The 19,013-nt window shown below is 36.1% G+C and overlaps 1 protein-coding gene across 44 annotated transcripts in view; it reads left to right on the forward strand.

The window, feature by feature from the left end:
• The window catches only part of RIMS2 (regulating synaptic membrane exocytosis 2), a 701,736-nt gene that overhangs the window by 250,627 nt on the left and 432,096 nt on the right, over positions 1-19,013 (forward strand). For 2 of the 44 annotated variants that reach the window (XM_051844723.2, XM_051844721.2), the window contains exon 1: positions 11,088-17,020. The exons of 30 other annotated variants lie outside the window; for them this stretch is intronic. In XM_051844723.2, the coding sequence (XP_051700683.1) occupies positions 16,899-17,020 (122 nt within the window). In that variant the 5' untranslated portion in view covers positions 11,088-16,898. Of the gene's footprint in view, positions 1-4,077; positions 4,161-10,816; positions 17,021-19,013 lie in introns of those variants that run through there. 12 more of the 44 variants (XM_051844725.2, XM_051844727.2, XM_051844717.2 and 9 more) reach the window with 10 other exon arrangements.

The raw sequence follows: 19,013 nt of genomic DNA on the forward strand, positions 1-19,013 counted from the left end.
TTCTTCAATGGATATAGAGTTGTTTAGCTTATTTATTTATTATTAAGCATATGGACATTTTTACTGTCACAATTTTATGAGCTATTGTAGCTAAATTCATCCTGGAGGATGTCTCACTAATTCTTTTTTTTTTTTTTCAAAATTTTATTTATTTATTTGAGAGGTGAAATTACAGAGAGAAGGAGAGACAGAGAGAAAGGTCTGCCATCTCTGGTTCACTTCCCAAATGGCCTCAATGGCCAGAGCCCAGCCGATCTGAAGCCAGGAGCCACTTCAGCTTTCCCCTTGGGTACAAGAGCCCAAGCATTTGGGTCATCTTTTGCTGTTTTCCCAGGCCATTAATAGGGAGCTGGATTGGAAGTGGGGCATCTGGGACTTGAACTGGCTTGGCATGGATTGAAGAACTTGGCATGGAACTTGAAGAAGCTTGGCATGGATTTTAATTCCATTTCTATGACTTGTTTTTGGTATACCCTCATGTGGATTATGAAAATGCTAATTTCATAACAATTGGAACTAGAGTAGGAGTTACTGAAGGCTTGGGAAAGGAGGAGGAAGAGAAGGATTGGGTAGATTAATGGGTACTAAGTTATAGTAGATAGGAATAAGAAGTTCTGGTGTCTTACTGCACATTAGGGTGACCACAGATAATAGTAAAACATTACCTATTTTTTTCTAAAAGAAAAGCTAAGAGAAAGGATTTTGAGGAAATAGATATGTTTACCCTGATTTTAACATTGTACAATGTGTACATGTATCAAAAAATCACACAGTGCCTCATAAATATGTATAATTTTTGTCACTTTAAAGTAAGTTGATATAGAGAAAGGAAAAATATATAACATTTAATAAATTTTAGTGAATTTTTTAAAAGATTTATTTTATTTATTTGAAAGAGTTACAGAGAGGTTTTTTTTTTTTTTTTTTTTTTGACAGGCAGAGTGGATAGTGAGAGAGAGAGACAGAGAGAAAGGTATTCCTTTGCCGTTGGTTCACCCTCCAAAGGCTGCCACGGCTGGCGCACCGCGCTGATCCGAGATGGTAGGAGCCAGGTACTTCTCCTGGTCTCCCATGGGGTGCAGGGCCCAAGCACTTGGGGCATCCTCCACTGCGCTCCCTGGCCACAGCAGAGAGCTGGCCTGGAAGAGGGGCAACCAGGACAGAATCTGGCGCCCCAACCGGGACTAGAACCTGGTGTGCCGGCGCTGCAAGGCGGAGGATTAGCTTAGTGAGCCGCGGCGCTGGCCAGAGAGGTATCTTTTTTAAGCCACTAAAATTGTGATATCTTTTGCAATAATGGAAAGCTAATGTGACGAATCTTCATGAAACATGTGTATTGTGAAAAAGTATGCGTGGATTTTAATAAAAAAAAAAACCCCTTATCTTTTTATTCCACTTTTCCACAAAGTGTTTCTAACAAATTCTTAGAGTATGTTTAAAAACTAAACAAAAAGAAGAAAATCTATTGAGAAAATGGCATTATTTTACATTTTTTTGGAAATAACCTGAGTGTCTGATTCAGTGAAGGACAGTTTCTGTATTCAGTATCTTGAGATAATTTAGGCTCTGGAAAACTCCATTGTATACCTATGAGAGAGAGTAAAAAAGACATATCATTTTAGTATTTTGAATATAGTCTAGAACCTGCAGATCCTCTGAAAAGGCATTCGAAACTTTGCTGAGGTCACTGGATTACACTTTTGAGAACTGCTAGATTTGAGTTGAAATTTTTAATAGTCACTTTCTCCACCGATAGAGTATTTAATTGTATATGGTCATCTTTTCTTGCCTGTTTTTCACTTTATTTCTGCGTTTTGTCCTCAACTTTGTTGTTACTTATTTCTTTTCTTCACAATAAGCAAATGCAAAACATCCCCCCTTGAATAGCAGGGAGTATGTTTAATATTTAGCAGATTGAGAAATAGTTTTCCTTGAAGTAATCCTGGCATATTTTGATAGTAACATTTACCTACAAATATGCAGCAACCATTGAGAGATTAGGTTTAAAGCTTAGGAGTTTTGAAATAGTATTTTTTTATTTATAAGAGATGTATAGATTTGTCTAATAAAGTATCCATTTTTATATGTGTGTGTGGTTTTACAATGTTTTATTAGTGTTTTTTTTTTTTTTTTTTGTTTTAATTTTGTGTGATAGCTTTTATCCCTAGGAATCCTGAAGAAGGAAATTAGTCCTGTGTATCTCAGGATATCTGAATACAAGATAAATTGTGCTTGTTCTCAGTTCTGGAATGCAGTTTATTATTAATGACATTAGTATAGAATCATGTGGATTTATTCCTTAGTAATCCATGGCTACACTAATTTTTTTCGAAGAGCTGACAGAAAAAATAACCTAAAGTCAAAATTGCTGTTATTTGTAATCAACTATTTTTATTTCTGTAATATACCTGAGACTCAGTTGTATATGTTATTTGACACAGTTGGAAGTTTTGAGGTATGATTTGGAATGCCTTGTCTGGAAAAAGGTCTTTCAAGGTTGGTTTGAAGGTTATTTGTGGAACAGTTCTCACTGTGCTTACCTAATTACACAGTGCTTGAACTGGAAAATTAAACTGTAGGGTGACCTCCCCTCTCTACTGACACAAACCCCTTCAATTTTTCTTTCTTCTTTCTTTTATTGTATTTCCACATGAACATTTTTTTGTTTATTTCTTAGGTGTTAGTTTTCAACTTATTTTCCCACATTAATATCCTCAAATTTTTATTGACTTCCCATTTATTCTATTTATTTAGCCACTGTAGTCTTCCTTTTCTCTGTATAAGACTTGATTTATGTTGATAGAACTGAATTAACAGATTTTAGTTATATGGATCATAAAAAGTTTCTGTTATTTTTTTTTAAGATTATTATCGATTTACTTGAAAGAGTTACAGAGAGAGAGAAGGAGAGGTCTTCTTCTGCTGGTTCACTCCCCAGATGACCACAATGGCCAGAGCTGTGCCGATCCGATGCTGGGAACCAGGAGCTTCTTCCGGGCCTCCCATATGGGTACAGGGGCCCAAGGACTTGGACTGCCTTCTGCTGCTTTCGCAGGCCATATCAGAGAGTTGGATTGGAAGTGGAGCAGCCAGAACTTGAACTCACACCCATATGGGATGCCGGCACTGCAGGCGGCGACTTTACCCACTACGCCATAGCACTGGCCCCATTTCTGGTATATTTTTATACAGCAAAGATAATAAGACTATAGAGGGTAGGGAATCAAAATTACTGTGATGCAAAACAACTGTTTTTTCAGTTCAGTGACACATATCTAACACTCACTGATACAAATTTATTAACATAGTTGAAAATTTTGAGGTATAGTTTGAAAATTCTGTCTGGAATGTGTTAAAATGTTTTTTTTTTCTGGTTTCTTTTGTTTGATGAGAATTGGAATCATAATGAGAACAGTTATGAAAATTTGACCTTTGTGCTTGAAGTATCTCCCTCTTTTTTCTAGACATATTTTGATCTTTGCTTTAATGTTTCATTCTTTCAGATAATACTAGATTTTGATATTATGTTTATGTCCAAAACATAAGTAGTTCTTTTAAATTCTGAGGGGTACTTACAAGCATAAATTTACATTTTATTTTAAAAAAATCTTGGAATACTTTAAACATAAGTTTACATTTTATGTATTTTTTTAAAACCTCATTTATTTATTTATTTGAAAGACATAATGGCATGGTGTGGGGAAGAGAGGGATAGAGAGATCAGTCCTGTAGCCACTTGGTTATTCTTCAAATGGCCACAATGGCCAGGACTGAGCCATGAGCCAGGTGTTTTAACTAATAGGACAAATGCCTACCCCTCATGTAAGGTTTTAGTATGGAAGAAACATACGTTATTAGTATTATAAATATAATAATTATTATTATTTTATATAGTCATTGTGTTTTGTGGAGAATGGATTATAAGGAATAAGACTCATGCAGGTTGGAGACTACTGAGGTAGTCCTTGAGAGAAATTTTGGGAGCTAACTAGAATTGTATTAGTTGAGATAGAAAATGTTGATGGATTTGTGTCTCTTTTAAAACAATATTTACTTTTTATTTTTGTTTCCCATTTTGAAGGTAGAATTTATGGAACTTACTGATGGATGAATATGTATGTGGAGTGTGAAAGAAAAGAAGATAAGAGGGTAACACTTAGGTAAATAATGGTGTTCTAAGACAGGTAAAATTGGAGAGCAACAATTTGAATGAGGAAACCAGGAATTCTGTTCTACATGTTGTGTTGGTGATGTCCCTTTGATTTTCTTTTGGAGCTGTCAAATTGACATATGGTGAAATGAGTCTGGAGTTTTAGAAGAAATTAAAAGCAAGGATACCATATATAGACAATATTTAAAGTCATGGCACTATGTCACCAAGGGAGAACCTATAGTTAAAGAATAGGAAGGGTCACAGGAATGAAAAAAAGTGCCCTGAGGATTCTCAACAGTTAGCTCTCTAAGAGATCTAGCAAAAGACTTGAAGAAAAAAAGTACCACCAAGCAGGAGAAAAATCAGGAAAACATGTTTCAGGAATGAAGAGAAAATATGATCTAAGAGACATGGACAGCATAATATTTATGTCAATGCTACAAGGACGTCATGTTAAAAAAACATAGAGCATTGTCTATTGAATTTGACAATATGTAAATCATTGGTGAGAACAATCTCAATAGAGTATTAGAGGTAAAAAGTTTATTAATATAGATCGAGAAAGGATGTGAAATGAGAAAATGGCCATAGAAACTACAAACAACTTGCTGTATAGAGGAGTAGAAAACAAGAGTTAATACCTCGATTGCAATATGAGATCAAGGGAGGTTTGTTTTAGATGAGGAAGTAATATAGTGATAAAATCATTGCTGACTTGATTCACACTTAAAATAAATGCTAATTATTTACCATTTCAAATAGCATTGGGGTCAAGGAACTTTGAAAATAGACCCATTAATAAATAAACTAGATATTTTAGGAAGGAACTGTTATATAGAAGAATAAGCCAGATAGAAAATTGACAGGACAGGGGCCGGCGCTGTGGCACAGCTAGTTAACACCCTGTTGAAGCTCTGGCATCCCTTATAATGCTGGTTTGAGACCCAGCTGCTCCACTTCTGATCCAGCTCTCTGCTGTGGCCTGGGAAAGCAGTAGAAGATTGCCCAAGTCCTTGGACCCCTGTACCCACATGGGAGACCTGGAAGAAGCTCCTGGCTCCTGGCTTCGGATTGGCGCAGCTTTGGCTGTTGTGGCCATCTGGGGAGTGAACCAGCAGATGGAAGACCTCTCTCTCTCTCTCTCTCTCTGCTTCTCCTCTCTCTGTGTAACTCTGACTTTCAAACAAGTAAATAAATCTTAAGAAAAAGAAAATTGATAGGACAGATTTTTTTACATTATACTCACCTTTCATTTCTTTTTTTAAAACTTTTATTTAGTAAATATAATTTTCAAAGTACAGTTTATGGATTACAATGGCTTTTTCCCCCCCATAACTTCCCTCCCACCCACACCCCTCCCATCTCCCGCTCCCTCTCCCATTCCATTCACATCAAGATTCATTTTCAATTATCTTTATATACAGAAGATCAATTTAGTATATATTAAGTAAAGATTTCATCAATTTGCACCCACACAGAACATAAAGTGTAAAATACTGTTTCAGTACTAATTATACCATTAATTCACATTGGACAACACATTAAGGACAGAGATCCCACATGAGGAATAAGTACACAGTGACTCCTGTTGTTGACTTAATATGACACTCTTGTTTATGGCGTCAGAAATCTCCCTAGGCTCTAGTCATGAGTTGCCAAGGCTATGAAAGCCTTTTGAGTTCGCTGACTTCAATCTTATTTAGACAAGGTCATAGTCAAAGTGGAAGTTCTCTCCTCCCTTCAGAGAAAGGTACCTCCTTCTTTGATGGCCCGTTCTTTCCACTGGGATCTCACTCACAGATCTCTGATTAATCTTGATCACTGTATATTTCTAAGGGCCAAGAAAATTGTATTTTAAAATTTTTTAGGATTGGATTGAAAGATATATATCTATATATATTTACATAAGTTTATTTGCATGCTCATGTTTTGGTTGAATAAAGAGTGAAAATTTTGTTTCGTTGTCATTTGCAAAGGGAGGAGAGGGACTTGATGGTAGAAGTTCCTAGACAATTTTCATAGGTTAGATCTGGATCCTATGTATTGAGTGATTTCAGGCCAAAAGAATTAATTTCAGGAGAACTGTTTGGAAGAATAGGCTTATAAGCAGCAATTCTTCAAATTCCAGATGACATGTATCAACACAGAATTGAACATATAATTTCTTATTAAAAAATTGTCTTTTGTTGATTTGCCAGCTACTGCACTTTCTTAACATTCCTTCTGCCTTTGTGGCTACTCCTCTTCTGTCTCTTTCATTGGCTTCTCCTAAAAGTTTATCTGATGGTTTAATGTGGAACTTAATTCTTTGATGTTGTCTTAAACCTCTTATTTTCCTTTTTACATTCTGAATTGTCTGTAAGGAAGATGTCATCTACTTGTGTGGTTGACATCATTACTTAACATGCTGATGGTTCCTTAAGTTGTATCTTCTGCTTAAGGCTTTCTTCTGAACTCTAGTGCCAAATATCCATTACTTACATATCCATATTTTTTTGTCTTATATGTACCTCAAATTTAACAACTCATCATCTTCCCTTTTCAACTCCTTCAATCTACCCCATCCCCTTTAGCATTCTCTGTCTCAGCAAATTTTAAGACTCTCTGCTTGGGAAATCTGAGACTAAGTTTTTCCTCCTTTCTGGACCTTCTCATATCTCCATAGACAATCAGTCACCATGTTCTATTTACTTAGCATCTACCCTTCTAGTTTGTTAGTTTTTTTCCATCTTACTGTGATCACTTTAATCCAAACAAATGAGTATATTGCTTTGATCATTGCAGTAGCTTTTTTAAAAATTGTATTAGCTGTCTAACTGATATCTCTGCATTTCCATGTAGTAAGATGGCATGTTGGTATGTTTTTGGTAGTATTTTCTCTTTATTTTTTGTTCATTTCCGAGTCTTTTTCATTCTGACCACTAGGACTTGGTGAATTTGTTGATTCAAAGTAGGGTTGTTAACGCAAAACACAAAATTATTCATGGACTTGATTAAAAATCAAAATGTCAACATTGTTTCATATCCTGTAGGATGTGGCTCTTGTTCCTACTCCAGTTGCTTGATTTCTCCGTGCATTGTCCTTGTTCTTTAATTATACCATAATTGAAGCCATCTTTTGACCTTTGTCTCACTCTTGCCTTGGCCAAGGCTTATCATTCCATTGTTCTTATCTTGAATGGTTCTTTCTCCAGGAGAGCTTCCTCTGAACTTCTGAACTCTGAGACTGTTTCAGGACTGTAGTTACAAGTTCTTTTTCATTTCTAATCATAATCCTCAGTAACGTATACAATTAATTACTAATTTAGTACCTATCTTCCTTGTTAGACTTTAGATTGAAACTCCAGTATGGGCCGAGATTGTGTTCGTCCTCTCCCATTCTCCCCCTCTTTCTCTCCATATCCCTTTTTCTCTCTTCCTGTGGGCTTATCATACTTAGAAGCCTAGGAGACTATAATTAGTACTTCAAAAATACAAGTTGAATGAATGAATTCGGACAGTGGTTCATTCTCCCAGTACTTGCATGAAACAGCACCTTGAGTTGTTGTAGTCTTTTATTTATTTATTTATTTTTTGACAGGCAGAGTGGACAGTGAGAGAGAGAGACAGAGAGAAAGGTCTTCCTTTGCCGTTGGTTCACCCTCCAATGGCCGCCGCAGACTGCGCACTGCAGCCGGCGAACCGTGCTGATTCAAAGGCAGGAGCCAGGTGCTTCTCCTGGTCTCCCATGCGGGTGCAGGGCTCAAGCACTTGGGCCATCCTCCACTGCACTCTTGGGCCATAGCAGAGAGCTGGCCTGGAAGAAGGGCAACCGGGACAGAATCCGCTGCCCTGACCGGGACTAGAACCCAGTGTGCCAATGCTGCAGGCAGAGGATTAGCCTGTTGAGCCGTGGTGCCGGCCCGAGTTGTTGTAGTCTTGTGATTAACCACCTTTGGCTGGGAACTGGAATACATACTGTGGATACCAGCAAATGGTGAAGCTTCATTCTTAAGTGGCTTTATAATCAGCACATTCCATTGAAGAGGATGTAGGAGTGGAAGAGTTAGAGAACTGTGGAAGCACATGTGATATCCCCTGGGTACTTCCTCATATAGACAAAGTCATTTGGCAGGAACCTAAAGTCCTACTAAATACAGATTGCGGCAGAGATCCAGGGAAATTTGAGATAATTGCCTGATGTAATCCCTTTTGTAACTACAACATGATAGGAGTGGAAGATATTTTGAATTCAGCATAAAATTTTAAAGGGAGCTTATTAGTCAACTAATCTACATAATTCAATCTCCTCCACCCCCAATCACTGATGTCCTCTGCTTGAAACCTTTTAAAGACAATTAAAGCTGTTGCTTGAGGACTAAACAGTTGCCTGCACCTTTATCACAGTACTAACACTGATCAATTCATTCTTCAGTAGCTTTCTAAAGACTTGCCTATACTGAAATTGGAATGAAGAAAAAAAAGGCCACTGGAATCATCTTCATTATTATTGCCTCTAAGTTGAGCCTCTTTAGAAGTAGATGTAGGAGTTCAACAGTGCTCTCTTGGGCATATTGACTGACCAAAGGAGGTGGACAGAAAAAGATAAAAAGGAAGAAGAAGGTAGGCCATGGAAAAGAGTAACTTCTGATTCCTCATTGTTCACTTACACTCAGCCGGTTAACATAGCCTAATGTTGTTAAAGCTTCTTCTTCTTTTTTAAAAGGATTTATTTATCGATTTGAAAGACAGAGTGCCCCCCCCCCCCCAAACAAATACCTTCCATGCACTCCCCTAAATGCCTACAATAGCTAGGGCTGGGCCAGACTGAAGTCAAGAGACAGGATCTCTATCTGGGTTCTCCACCATGGCTGGAGGGACCCAAATACTTAAAACAACAACTGCTGCCTTCCCAGGTTCATTAGCAGGAAGCTGGATCAGAAGCAGAGTAGCCAGGACTCAACTCCAATTTGGGCTCTGAGTGTTGCAAGTAGTGGCTTATCCCACTGCATCCCAATACCCATCCACCTCTTAAAGCTTCTAAGGCAGTTTTTATGATAGCTGATGTCAAAGTTGACACAAATATTCGTATTTGTGAAATAGGTTGTCTTTGCAGAGAAGACCATGCTCTCCTTTTTTTGTAATATTCCAAGTAAAAAGGAATTACATGAGAGAAAGGAATTAAAGATGGGAACTCTTAGAGGCCTATATGGTTGTATAGTCTTTCACTTTGCTCCCATATTTTGCTGAAACACATTTATTGTTGTGTAAATGATTATTTCTAATATTTCCATATAATAACAGTATTCAATGCACTGAATGATTTAAATGATCTTAGAAGTTACTAGGGAGCAGAAGTGTTTTGAGGAGGCAGTTTGTAAGCTTAGATCTGAGTCTTTAAAGTCCTAAAGACTATAAACATTTTTTTTATTGTGGCGCCTGGTTAATGTAACTATTAGAGATGCAATGAATCTTATTCATGTTGATATAGCTCCCTGAAATTGTTGTGTTGCTTCCAGTAGTTCTCTTGATAGTACAATGGAATATATACTTCATACTAGCAGTCCTAACACAGGAAAGATTTACCAAAAGATTTCTTCAGAGATGTTGGCTCTCTCTTCTAATTGGCATAGTCTCTAGGTGTCACTCTGGGCATTCTCATCATGGAGCTTCAATCTAGATCTGATATCCTATTGCCTGACTCTTACATCTAATGAGAAAGATATCTATGCTACTGTTTTTAGGAGGGAACAGTGCTCTGGCAAGAGCTGCTGTGGTACTGGACTATTGAAACAATCTTGTAATACCTCTCAGAATAATGCAGCTGGTGGGAAAATAGAGAAGGATAGGCATCCCCATATTTATATCCTACAGAATTGTCAGAGAAATGGTAATGGTGGTGGAGCTTTCATATATTTGTGCTGGTTTTCAGTATGCCTCTCTTTTTCTTTCATATTTGGATGGTAGAAACTGCATTATGAGTCTGTTTAGCAGACTCATGGTTAGAGCTAGGGATATATACAGGGTTCTGTCTCTGAGACATACCATAGAATTTTTTTGTATATCAAAAACCCACTGGTATCAACAAAGTTTTAGAAACTTGTTATGAAAATTGTTGTATTTTGAACTATTTTCTGATTTTTATCTGAATTTGTGACTAGAAATAAATGTACTAGTAGTTTAGATGCACTATAGATTTTTGGTGTGTGTATTTAGGTTTGTCCATTCTTCTTCTTTTCCATCCTGAATATACTGTATGTTTCATCCAAAGTTGAAGGGTAGGATAAATTATCCTTTTTGGATACATTCTCTTTCCTCTTTTTGTTAGGAATACCATTGTCAGCCTTTTATTTCCTTGTTGTTGTTGTTGTTGTTTTTCCCCAGAGGTGAATGGTTCTATGATCCTTATCTCAGGGAAATATTTATAAAAGAAAAGTTTAATTCTCAAAACATAGGAAGATACTGTTTTTAAAAATATTTGTTTGGACTATTTTTCTTATAATCCTTAGCATTTTAATTAATCAGGTCCTTCAGATAGTCAATGAAACAAGAAGAAAGCAGTGGAAGAATTGATACAGTTTCTATTATATTGATAGGAATATAGATATATATTTAAAGATAACAAAAATTCTTTTAGCATTTTAGAGGTTTATGTTATGGATTATATATATTGTATATATATTGTATATATTCAGTAATTCATTAGCTGAGTTATGTTTAGATTTTTGCATATGTAGAAAATTTTAATAGAAACATTTTGGTACTCTTAAGAATGAAAACTAAGGCCAGACATCTTTGTGACTATAAAAATGTCATCGGTGATTGTGTCTTATGTAAGAGGCTTGTATTATCATTAATTTAGTAGAGAATAGGCTCCTGATTTTGATTCTTTCATTTAATTTTTCAAGTTATGTTAATATTCTTTTTTTTTTAAAGATTCTTTTTTTTTTAAAGATATTTTATTTATTTGAGGGGTAGAATTACAGTGAGAGGGAGACAAAGAGAAAGGTCTTCCTTCCGATGGTTCACTCCCCAGTTGGCCGCAACGGCCTGAGCTGCACGAATCCAAAGCCAGGAGCCAGGAGCTTCTTCTAGGTCTCCCACATGGGTGTAGGGAACCAAGGACTTGGGCCATCTTCTACTGGTTTCCTAGGCCACAGCAGAGAGCTGGTTTGGAAGTGGAGCAGCCGGGACTAGAACCGGCGCCCATATGAGATGCCGGCGCTGCAGGCAGAGGATTAACCTACTGCACCACAGCTCTGGCCCCATGTGATAGATTTTTAAGATATATAGCTTAACAGCCATTAGGCATTTGTAAACCAAGACTCTTAAATAATTTTAACTTAAGGGCTTCACTGAAAATATTTTTGAGGATGGTATAAAGAAGTTAGTGCTAAGTTTTGGCTTCCCTTCTCTTTTGGATCTTTCATGGTACTGATTAAAATTTCATGTATTATAGGATTTTAGGAACTTTTTAAAAATTATTTATTTATTTACTTGAGAGGCAGAGTTACAGACAAAGAGAGGGAGAAACAGAGAGAGAGGTCCTCGATCCACTGGTTCACTCCCAAAATGGCCACAACAGCTGGAACTGAATCAGTCCGAAGCCTGGAGCTGGGAGCTTCCTCAGCGTCTCCCACATAGGTGCATGGGCCCAAGCACTTGGGCCATCTTCTACTGCTTTCCCAGGCCATTAGCGGGGAGCTGGGTTGGAAATGGAGCAGCCAGGACTGGGACCAGCACCCATATGGGATGCTGTACTGCAGGCAAATGCTTAACTCACAACAGCACAGTGCTGGCTCCTAGGGACTTATTAATAAAGGAGAGACCATTACTAATGGATGGCAATATAAATAATATGAAGAAAATTAATAAATAATATTTTATTTACTTGGGCATTGCTTGGCAAAAGTTCATGGACCAACATCAAATTTAATATGAAGATGGTTAATGATTTCAGTATAATTGTAGAGCCCCTCATTGTATGTAGATTAAACTTGGGCTTTTTACATTAAAGATTTATTGATTTATTTGAAAGAGAGCAAGAAGGAGAGGCGCGCGGGGGGGTGGGGAGGTCTTCCATTCCCAGGTTCACTCCCAAATTGACCGCCATGGCTGCAGCTGTGCTAATCTGAAGCCAGGAGCCAGGAGCCAGGAGCTTCCTCTGGGTCTCCCACACAGGTGCAGGGGCCCAAGGAGTTAGGCCATCTTCCACTGCTTTCCAGGCCATAGCAGAGAGCTGGATTGAAAGTGGAGCAGCTGGGACTTGAGCTGGCACCCATGTGGGATGCGGCACTGCAAACAGCAGCTTTACTGGAGATGTCCCAGTACTGGCCCCAAACTGTGGCTTTTTTGTGGCTAGTGCATAAAATAAGTGTAATGGAAAAAAATCTGAAATGTCCTTACTCAGAGGTAAATAATATTAACTTTTTGTATAATGTTCCAGTGTTCTCTCATATTTTGATTATTTTTAAAGCCTTTTGAAACATATTGCCAAGTATTCCTCAAAAAGGTTATAGCAATGTACATTTCTACCTGTAAATATGATATGAGAATATCCATTTTCTGGACAATATTTTGACAATTCAATAGGCAAAAATATATTCTTATTAATGGCTTTTTTTTATTTGACAGGTAGAATCATAGACAGTGAGAGAGAGAGACGGAGAGAAAGTTCTTCCTTCCGTTGGTTCACTTCCCAAATGGCTGCTATGGCTGGTGCTGTGCCGATCCAAAGCCAGGAGCCAGGAGCTTCCTCCTGGTCTCCCATGCAGGTGCAGGGGACCAAGCACCTGGGCCTCCTCCACTGCCTTCCGCGGCCACAGCAGAGAGCTGGGCTGGAAGAGGAGCAACCGGGACTAGAACCTGGTGCCCATATGGGATGCCGGCATCGCAGGTGGAGGATTAACCAAATGAGCCACGGTGCCAGCCCCTATTAATTGCTTTTAGATTGAACCTTTTCAGGTTGACAGGCTTTTAGATATTGTCTTGAATGAAATTACCTTGATGCCAAAAACTTTCTTAACACCTGTTCCGTGAGAACTATTATTAGTTCTGTTATTTCTAGTGAGATGCTAGATTCCAATAGAACAGTTACTGAGAAACCAGTTGCCACCAACCATACCACTAGTGAGAGTTAATACCTTTCCGAAGGACTCAGTGTAAACATGGAGTGATTTTACTTGGACAACATTCTGAATTTATCTAATTTTCCTGGAAAAGGATAATCATTAAGTGTCATATCCCAGCATCTAATAGTTAGGGAATTGTGCAAATAAAACTCTAAATATTTAGCAAGATACCTAAGCATAATTTTAAAATTCAGGTTCCAGTAATTTCATTTCTTAAATAGTTCATAGTAAGATGATTAGCGAAGAATATGTACTTTAGAATTTTCAAATGCATTTATACATTTAACATGTTTTAATATTCACAATAACAACTCTGAGGTAAATGATGAAGCTGACTATGTATTTGAAGAAATCATAGTGCAGATATATAACGTTAACATTCTGGGGTAACAAGGCTAATTAGCATTGGAGTTGGGATTTAAACTACAGGCCATTTGAATTTGAAGGTTCTTTCTGTTCTCATAGAAGTCTCCAATATTACTTGTTAGCCTGCACTATATAGAAAATCTAAAACTGATGTTAACTGTAAACAACCTTTCTAATAGTATACTCATAAAAATTATAAAGTTCAACTAAAACACCATTTTTAAAAAGATTAATTTGAGAGGTAGAGTTACAGAGAGAGAGAGTGAGAGACAGAGAGAAAGATTTTCCATCTGCTGGTTCACTCCCCAAATGGCTGCAACAGCCAGAGCTGAGCCTATTGGAAGCCAAGAGCCAGGAGCTTTTTCCGAGTCTCACATGTGAGTGCAGGGGCCCAAGCATTTGGGCCATCTTCCACTGCTTTCCTGGGTCATAAGCAGAGAGCTGGATAGGAAGGGGAGCAGCAGTGACACCAACCCACGCCATATGCGATGCTGGTGCCATAGGTGGAGGCTTAGCCTACTATACTGCAGCACCAACCCCTCAAATTTTTTGGTTGTAAATATTGGTGCTTCTTTTATTTATGAACATTATAATTCATGAACATTATATTATATATTGTGAATATTATATATTATGAGCATTACTGTATGATATGATAGGCTAAGGAAACAAACAAGAAGCTAAGAACTAAAGGGAGGCCCAAGTTTGTTTCCTTTTCAATCTATGCCTATGGTTGAAAAATAATTGACTTCAATAAAACTTAGACATTTGTTTATTTGACAAATGTTTATTTTATCTCTACTCTCTACTGGGCCCTGTGCTAGATAAGTAAGACAGAATGCAGGGCTTAATTTCATAGAATTGAGACAATAAACATTTTTTCGAGTAAAGATTTTACAGATTTATACCCCATGCTATGACGTGTTAAGTGCAGGGTATAAGGAAAATACAAAATAGGGGTACAAAAAGGTTATAGAAAATCTTTATAACACAGTTACATTTGAACTCTTAATGATGAGTAGGAATAAGTAAAATGTGGTGATGGGGTGGGAAGGTGGAAGAAATCAGTTCTGGGACATTGAGGAACTAAGAAAAAGCTGATCAGTAGTGTGAGTGTTGTACAGTGAGAATTGGAAAATAAATCTCTGAGGAAGTTGAAATATTGTTCACTGTTCAAATAATCCATTTATAAAATTCATTCTAGTGATATTTTCATTGCTTACCCCATTTTCGAAGCTATTTCTATGATCTTGCCTTCAGATCCAGTTTTGAAACACTTAAGAAACCTGCTTTTTAAGAAAACCAGTGTTTTGCAGATGATCACCTTCTTATTTGGCAGGCGTGCATTTGACTAGTTATAGAAATGAAATCTACCCACAAGGGGAACATTGAAATGTGTTTTTCCATCATTGATAGTGTGAACTGTGAAAGTAACTTGAAAATAAGAATTTAAAAGATGTCTATGTTTCCACTTGTAGAAATTGACATTGTAGGTTATTTGCCTATTCATCTATATAGACTGGCCTATTTACAATTGTTGTGCTTTGTGTGTATATTTGTGTTTGAATGCATGCATACATATATACACTTATATAGAAAACAGGATGATAGGGAAGAGGTGTAGGAAATGCATTCTAAAGCAAAGAACTTCATTCCAAATACTTCCTTTACATTATGATCTTTAATTCATGAAAGGCTTTCTTTTTATTTATAAAATGATAGTAGCATTAAAACATATGTTTTATGGATAGTAAAGAGATAAATTTAGAAATACTTAAATAATAGGAAATATTATTTATGTATTCATAAATGTGAGCGTGCAAATAAATGGATGTGCACCTGTAAAAATATGAAATAATAGAGAATAATCAAAATGGGGCCTTCTTTATTGAGGAAAACTTGTAATTGAACATCTCAGTATTACATGTTTACTTTATATTATTCTTTGTCATTGGTTTACTCATATCAACAATTCACCAGTTTATAGAAGCTTCTTAGTTCATTTAAGTGTCCATTTATTGATAGTAATATATATGTGGAAGGAGATAGAGAGGGTTATGGCTAAGAATTGAGGTAAAGAAGGGCTAAAAGGGCTGAATCTTAAATATTCCAAAGATCAATACATCTAGTAAGCATCTCCATAAGTGAGTTGATTGTTAAAATTTGGTCTCCACACTACTCTTGGAGATCTTTCTTAACAGGGTGGATGCACTTGGATGTAGAATAGCCTAAGATTTTATCTGAAAAAGAGTTGCTGAGAATGGATGATGATGTAGGGATATTCTAGGACTGTGGGGACCTTCAGGAAATAGTTTCTTCTAAATATTGCTATGAAGTAAATTAATAGTAGTTGACGTGTGTCTGTTTCCTTGTTTGTTTTTCATCTATGTAAAAGTTTTGTTTAATGTATATTGTTTAGGTGAATTTTAATTGGTAGGAATAATTCATTCCAAAAATTACTTGACTAACCATGTAGTCACTATGTGTAGCCTTTAGAAGAGAACCAGATTGGATATTATTCATTTTCCTTTAAAAATACAATGAAAACACTTTAAATAAGAAATTAAGATGACTAAGTACATATTTTTGAAATGCATGCATTTCACTTTAGAATTGACATTATAAATGTAGGTTATAAAATCTCTATTGTCTATCATGTTTTTATTGCTTCATGATATCAAAAGAAGGATCTACCACTTATTTTTAGAGTGTTCTGGTCCTATGCAGCAACTAAAGAGAGGTGCTGTGTTGCAGGAGTTACTCATTTTTCAGAAGAGAGAAAGAGATTGGGGAAATGCATAATTTCTCTTCCTCTTACCCAGTAGTAGCGTTGGGAAGATACCTTATTCCCATTTTTATTACTTCTGTAATTTTTTGCTGGCAGCCAGATGTGCTGAAACTCCTGACGACAGCATCTATTCGTTGCGTGTTTTTAATAGGCTTAGAGAAATATGAGTAGAGTACATGAAAGCAGCTCTGCTTCACACTTCAGCTGGGAATGCCCAAAAGCTTACTGCTGTTTAGAATTCTTGCTACAGTCAGGAGAAAGCCGAAAGCTGCACGACTACTGAATCTTCTCCGGCTGAATTAGAAGAATAATGACTGTACAATTAACTATCAACCTCTGCTCATTTAAGCACAGTTTTTACAGAGCTCAGGAGAAATATGGAACTTGATTGGCATGTTTTTATTTGATGGTGTCTGCAAATAGATGACTTTAAAGACAGGTGGTAAGGGAAAATAAGAGAAGGAAAAAAAAAAAAAAGAAAATGCAATTTGAGACATTGCGCCAGGTCTGCAATTCTGTTTTATCTCATTTTCATGGGGTTTTTTCATCCCCACCAAATATTTTACAAAATGAGCTTTTTGGACAAACGTTGAACAATGCAAGGTGAGTAAAGCTAAACTATATTCTCTTTAATATTGCTTTTTTCAAAATGATGATGTTGAATATCTGAAATTACTGTTTTATATTGAAATGTTAGTATTATATGGGTGTTATCTTTTTTTACCATAAATATAAAATTTTATGTAGTATCCTAACTTGATCCTAAGAAGAAAATAAGCTTACTTCAAAGCACAAAAAGCATTTTAAATTTAACTAGCTTTGCCTCTGAAACATAACACAGTTACTGGGCTGCTTCATTCTTCCCTTTTCTCATAAGTAAGTAATTAACTTAAAATCTCAGCTAGGTTTTTCTTTGTGAACACAGCAGTGATTACGTTGCATATATAGGGATTGTGCTATCTATTCATATGTGATTCCTTAGAAAATGGAATTAGCAATCATGCATGCTCATATGAAACATGCAGGAGATGTTTTCTAGGTCTAAGGTATTTCTCTCTGCAGGGTAGATCAATAACCACTTTTAAATAAGCTGTATTTTGGAACTGCTGATAATGCTTTGTATTAGGTTGGCTAGTTGGGGAGGATTCTTTGTTATAAATTCCTATCACATTGCCAGTGGTTTTGTTTTTGTGGTGAAGGTTGTTAAATTTTGAACATATGTGTTAAGTGGTTTCTCTGGTATCTAGTAGAAGAGGTATTCTATTAAAGAATGCTGTTAAAATGCAGTGTTACCATTCAGTTTTTCACATATTTATGTTATTTAGCTTTTGAGCATTTCTTACATTATATACCTCATTTTAACTAAATGTATGTGGAGAAAGACTGAGAAAGGAATTCTGTGAACATAGTAATACCCTGAAAGCTTCTGGAAACTGATGGGTAACTAACAGTGCATAGAATGTTGGACTGTTTTACTGTGCGCTTCCTCTGAGGATCTCTTAACAGTGTGAGGCAGCCTATTTTAGAGATTAAAAAATGTTCATTAGACAATATGTACCAGTTTATCAAATTAAAAGGACGCTTTTAATTGTTGGCCTTTAATATGTTTACTGATGATAAATGTATTTAGGACTTTTGAATATGGAATAGCAATCTATTTCTTATAAAATTATACTTTTTCTTAGAGTACTTCTGTTCAGTCAGCTAATTTAATTTTTTTTGTATTTCATTTTCAGACTAATTTAACAATATAACAGTGTATGAAATGTGAGGCTATTATACTATAATGGGATATCTACATTTTAAGATTTTTTTATTTAAAATATATACCTTTGATATCTGTAATTTACTGTAAGCAAATAATATGTATTGCATGTTATATTGAAGTAAAAGAGGCACCATGGTTTTCTAAAATTTTCCATGCCTGAAGCTACCAGAGTTTTAAGATTTGTACTCATCCTTTGTAAATCTTTTCCGTGTTTTATTTCCATCCCTTTCTTTAATGTGAAAAATTCATGTGTTTAGGAGTAGTTGTATATTCACTGTAGACATAGTGCTGTTACTGGCATGGTAAGGAATTGATGTTAAAGTAAGTAGCAGTTTTAAAATATGAGAATATCTGTTTTTTGAGGGGGTTGTATGAATTTGTATCACTACACTTTTGCATTTGCTTCAAGTTTCTTTTGCTGTTCACATCCTTGTAATTTCAGTATCCTTACTAAAATATAAAATTTTCTGATGCTTCAATTAAACATTAAACTGTGAAGTTTCTATTGCTTCCATAAGGTCAATCTGCCAATTTAGTTACTTTTACTATTATTTAAATTATCTGAAACTACCCATTAATCAGTAGAGAGTTACTGCTGCTTTAAGAAAAATATCCCTGCCTTTTAAGTTATTAAGTGTTTAGTCTTATAAGACATGTATTATTTTACAACTGGTTCTACTGATCTTCATATATAGTCAAGTACTTGATTTACTTTTAAGATTAGCCCAAAACAATTATTCAAGTAGTTACTTTGGAGATAGGATGAATGAAAAGTAGTTACATGAATGTGCAATTCTACATATTCAATTTTTATTTTTAATCCAAATT

The sequence above is a fragment of the Oryctolagus cuniculus genome, chromosome 6 (genome assembly GCF_964237555.1).
Source record: "Oryctolagus cuniculus chromosome 6, mOryCun1.1, whole genome shotgun sequence".
Lineage (NCBI taxonomy): Eukaryota > Metazoa > Chordata > Mammalia > Lagomorpha > Leporidae > Oryctolagus > Oryctolagus cuniculus.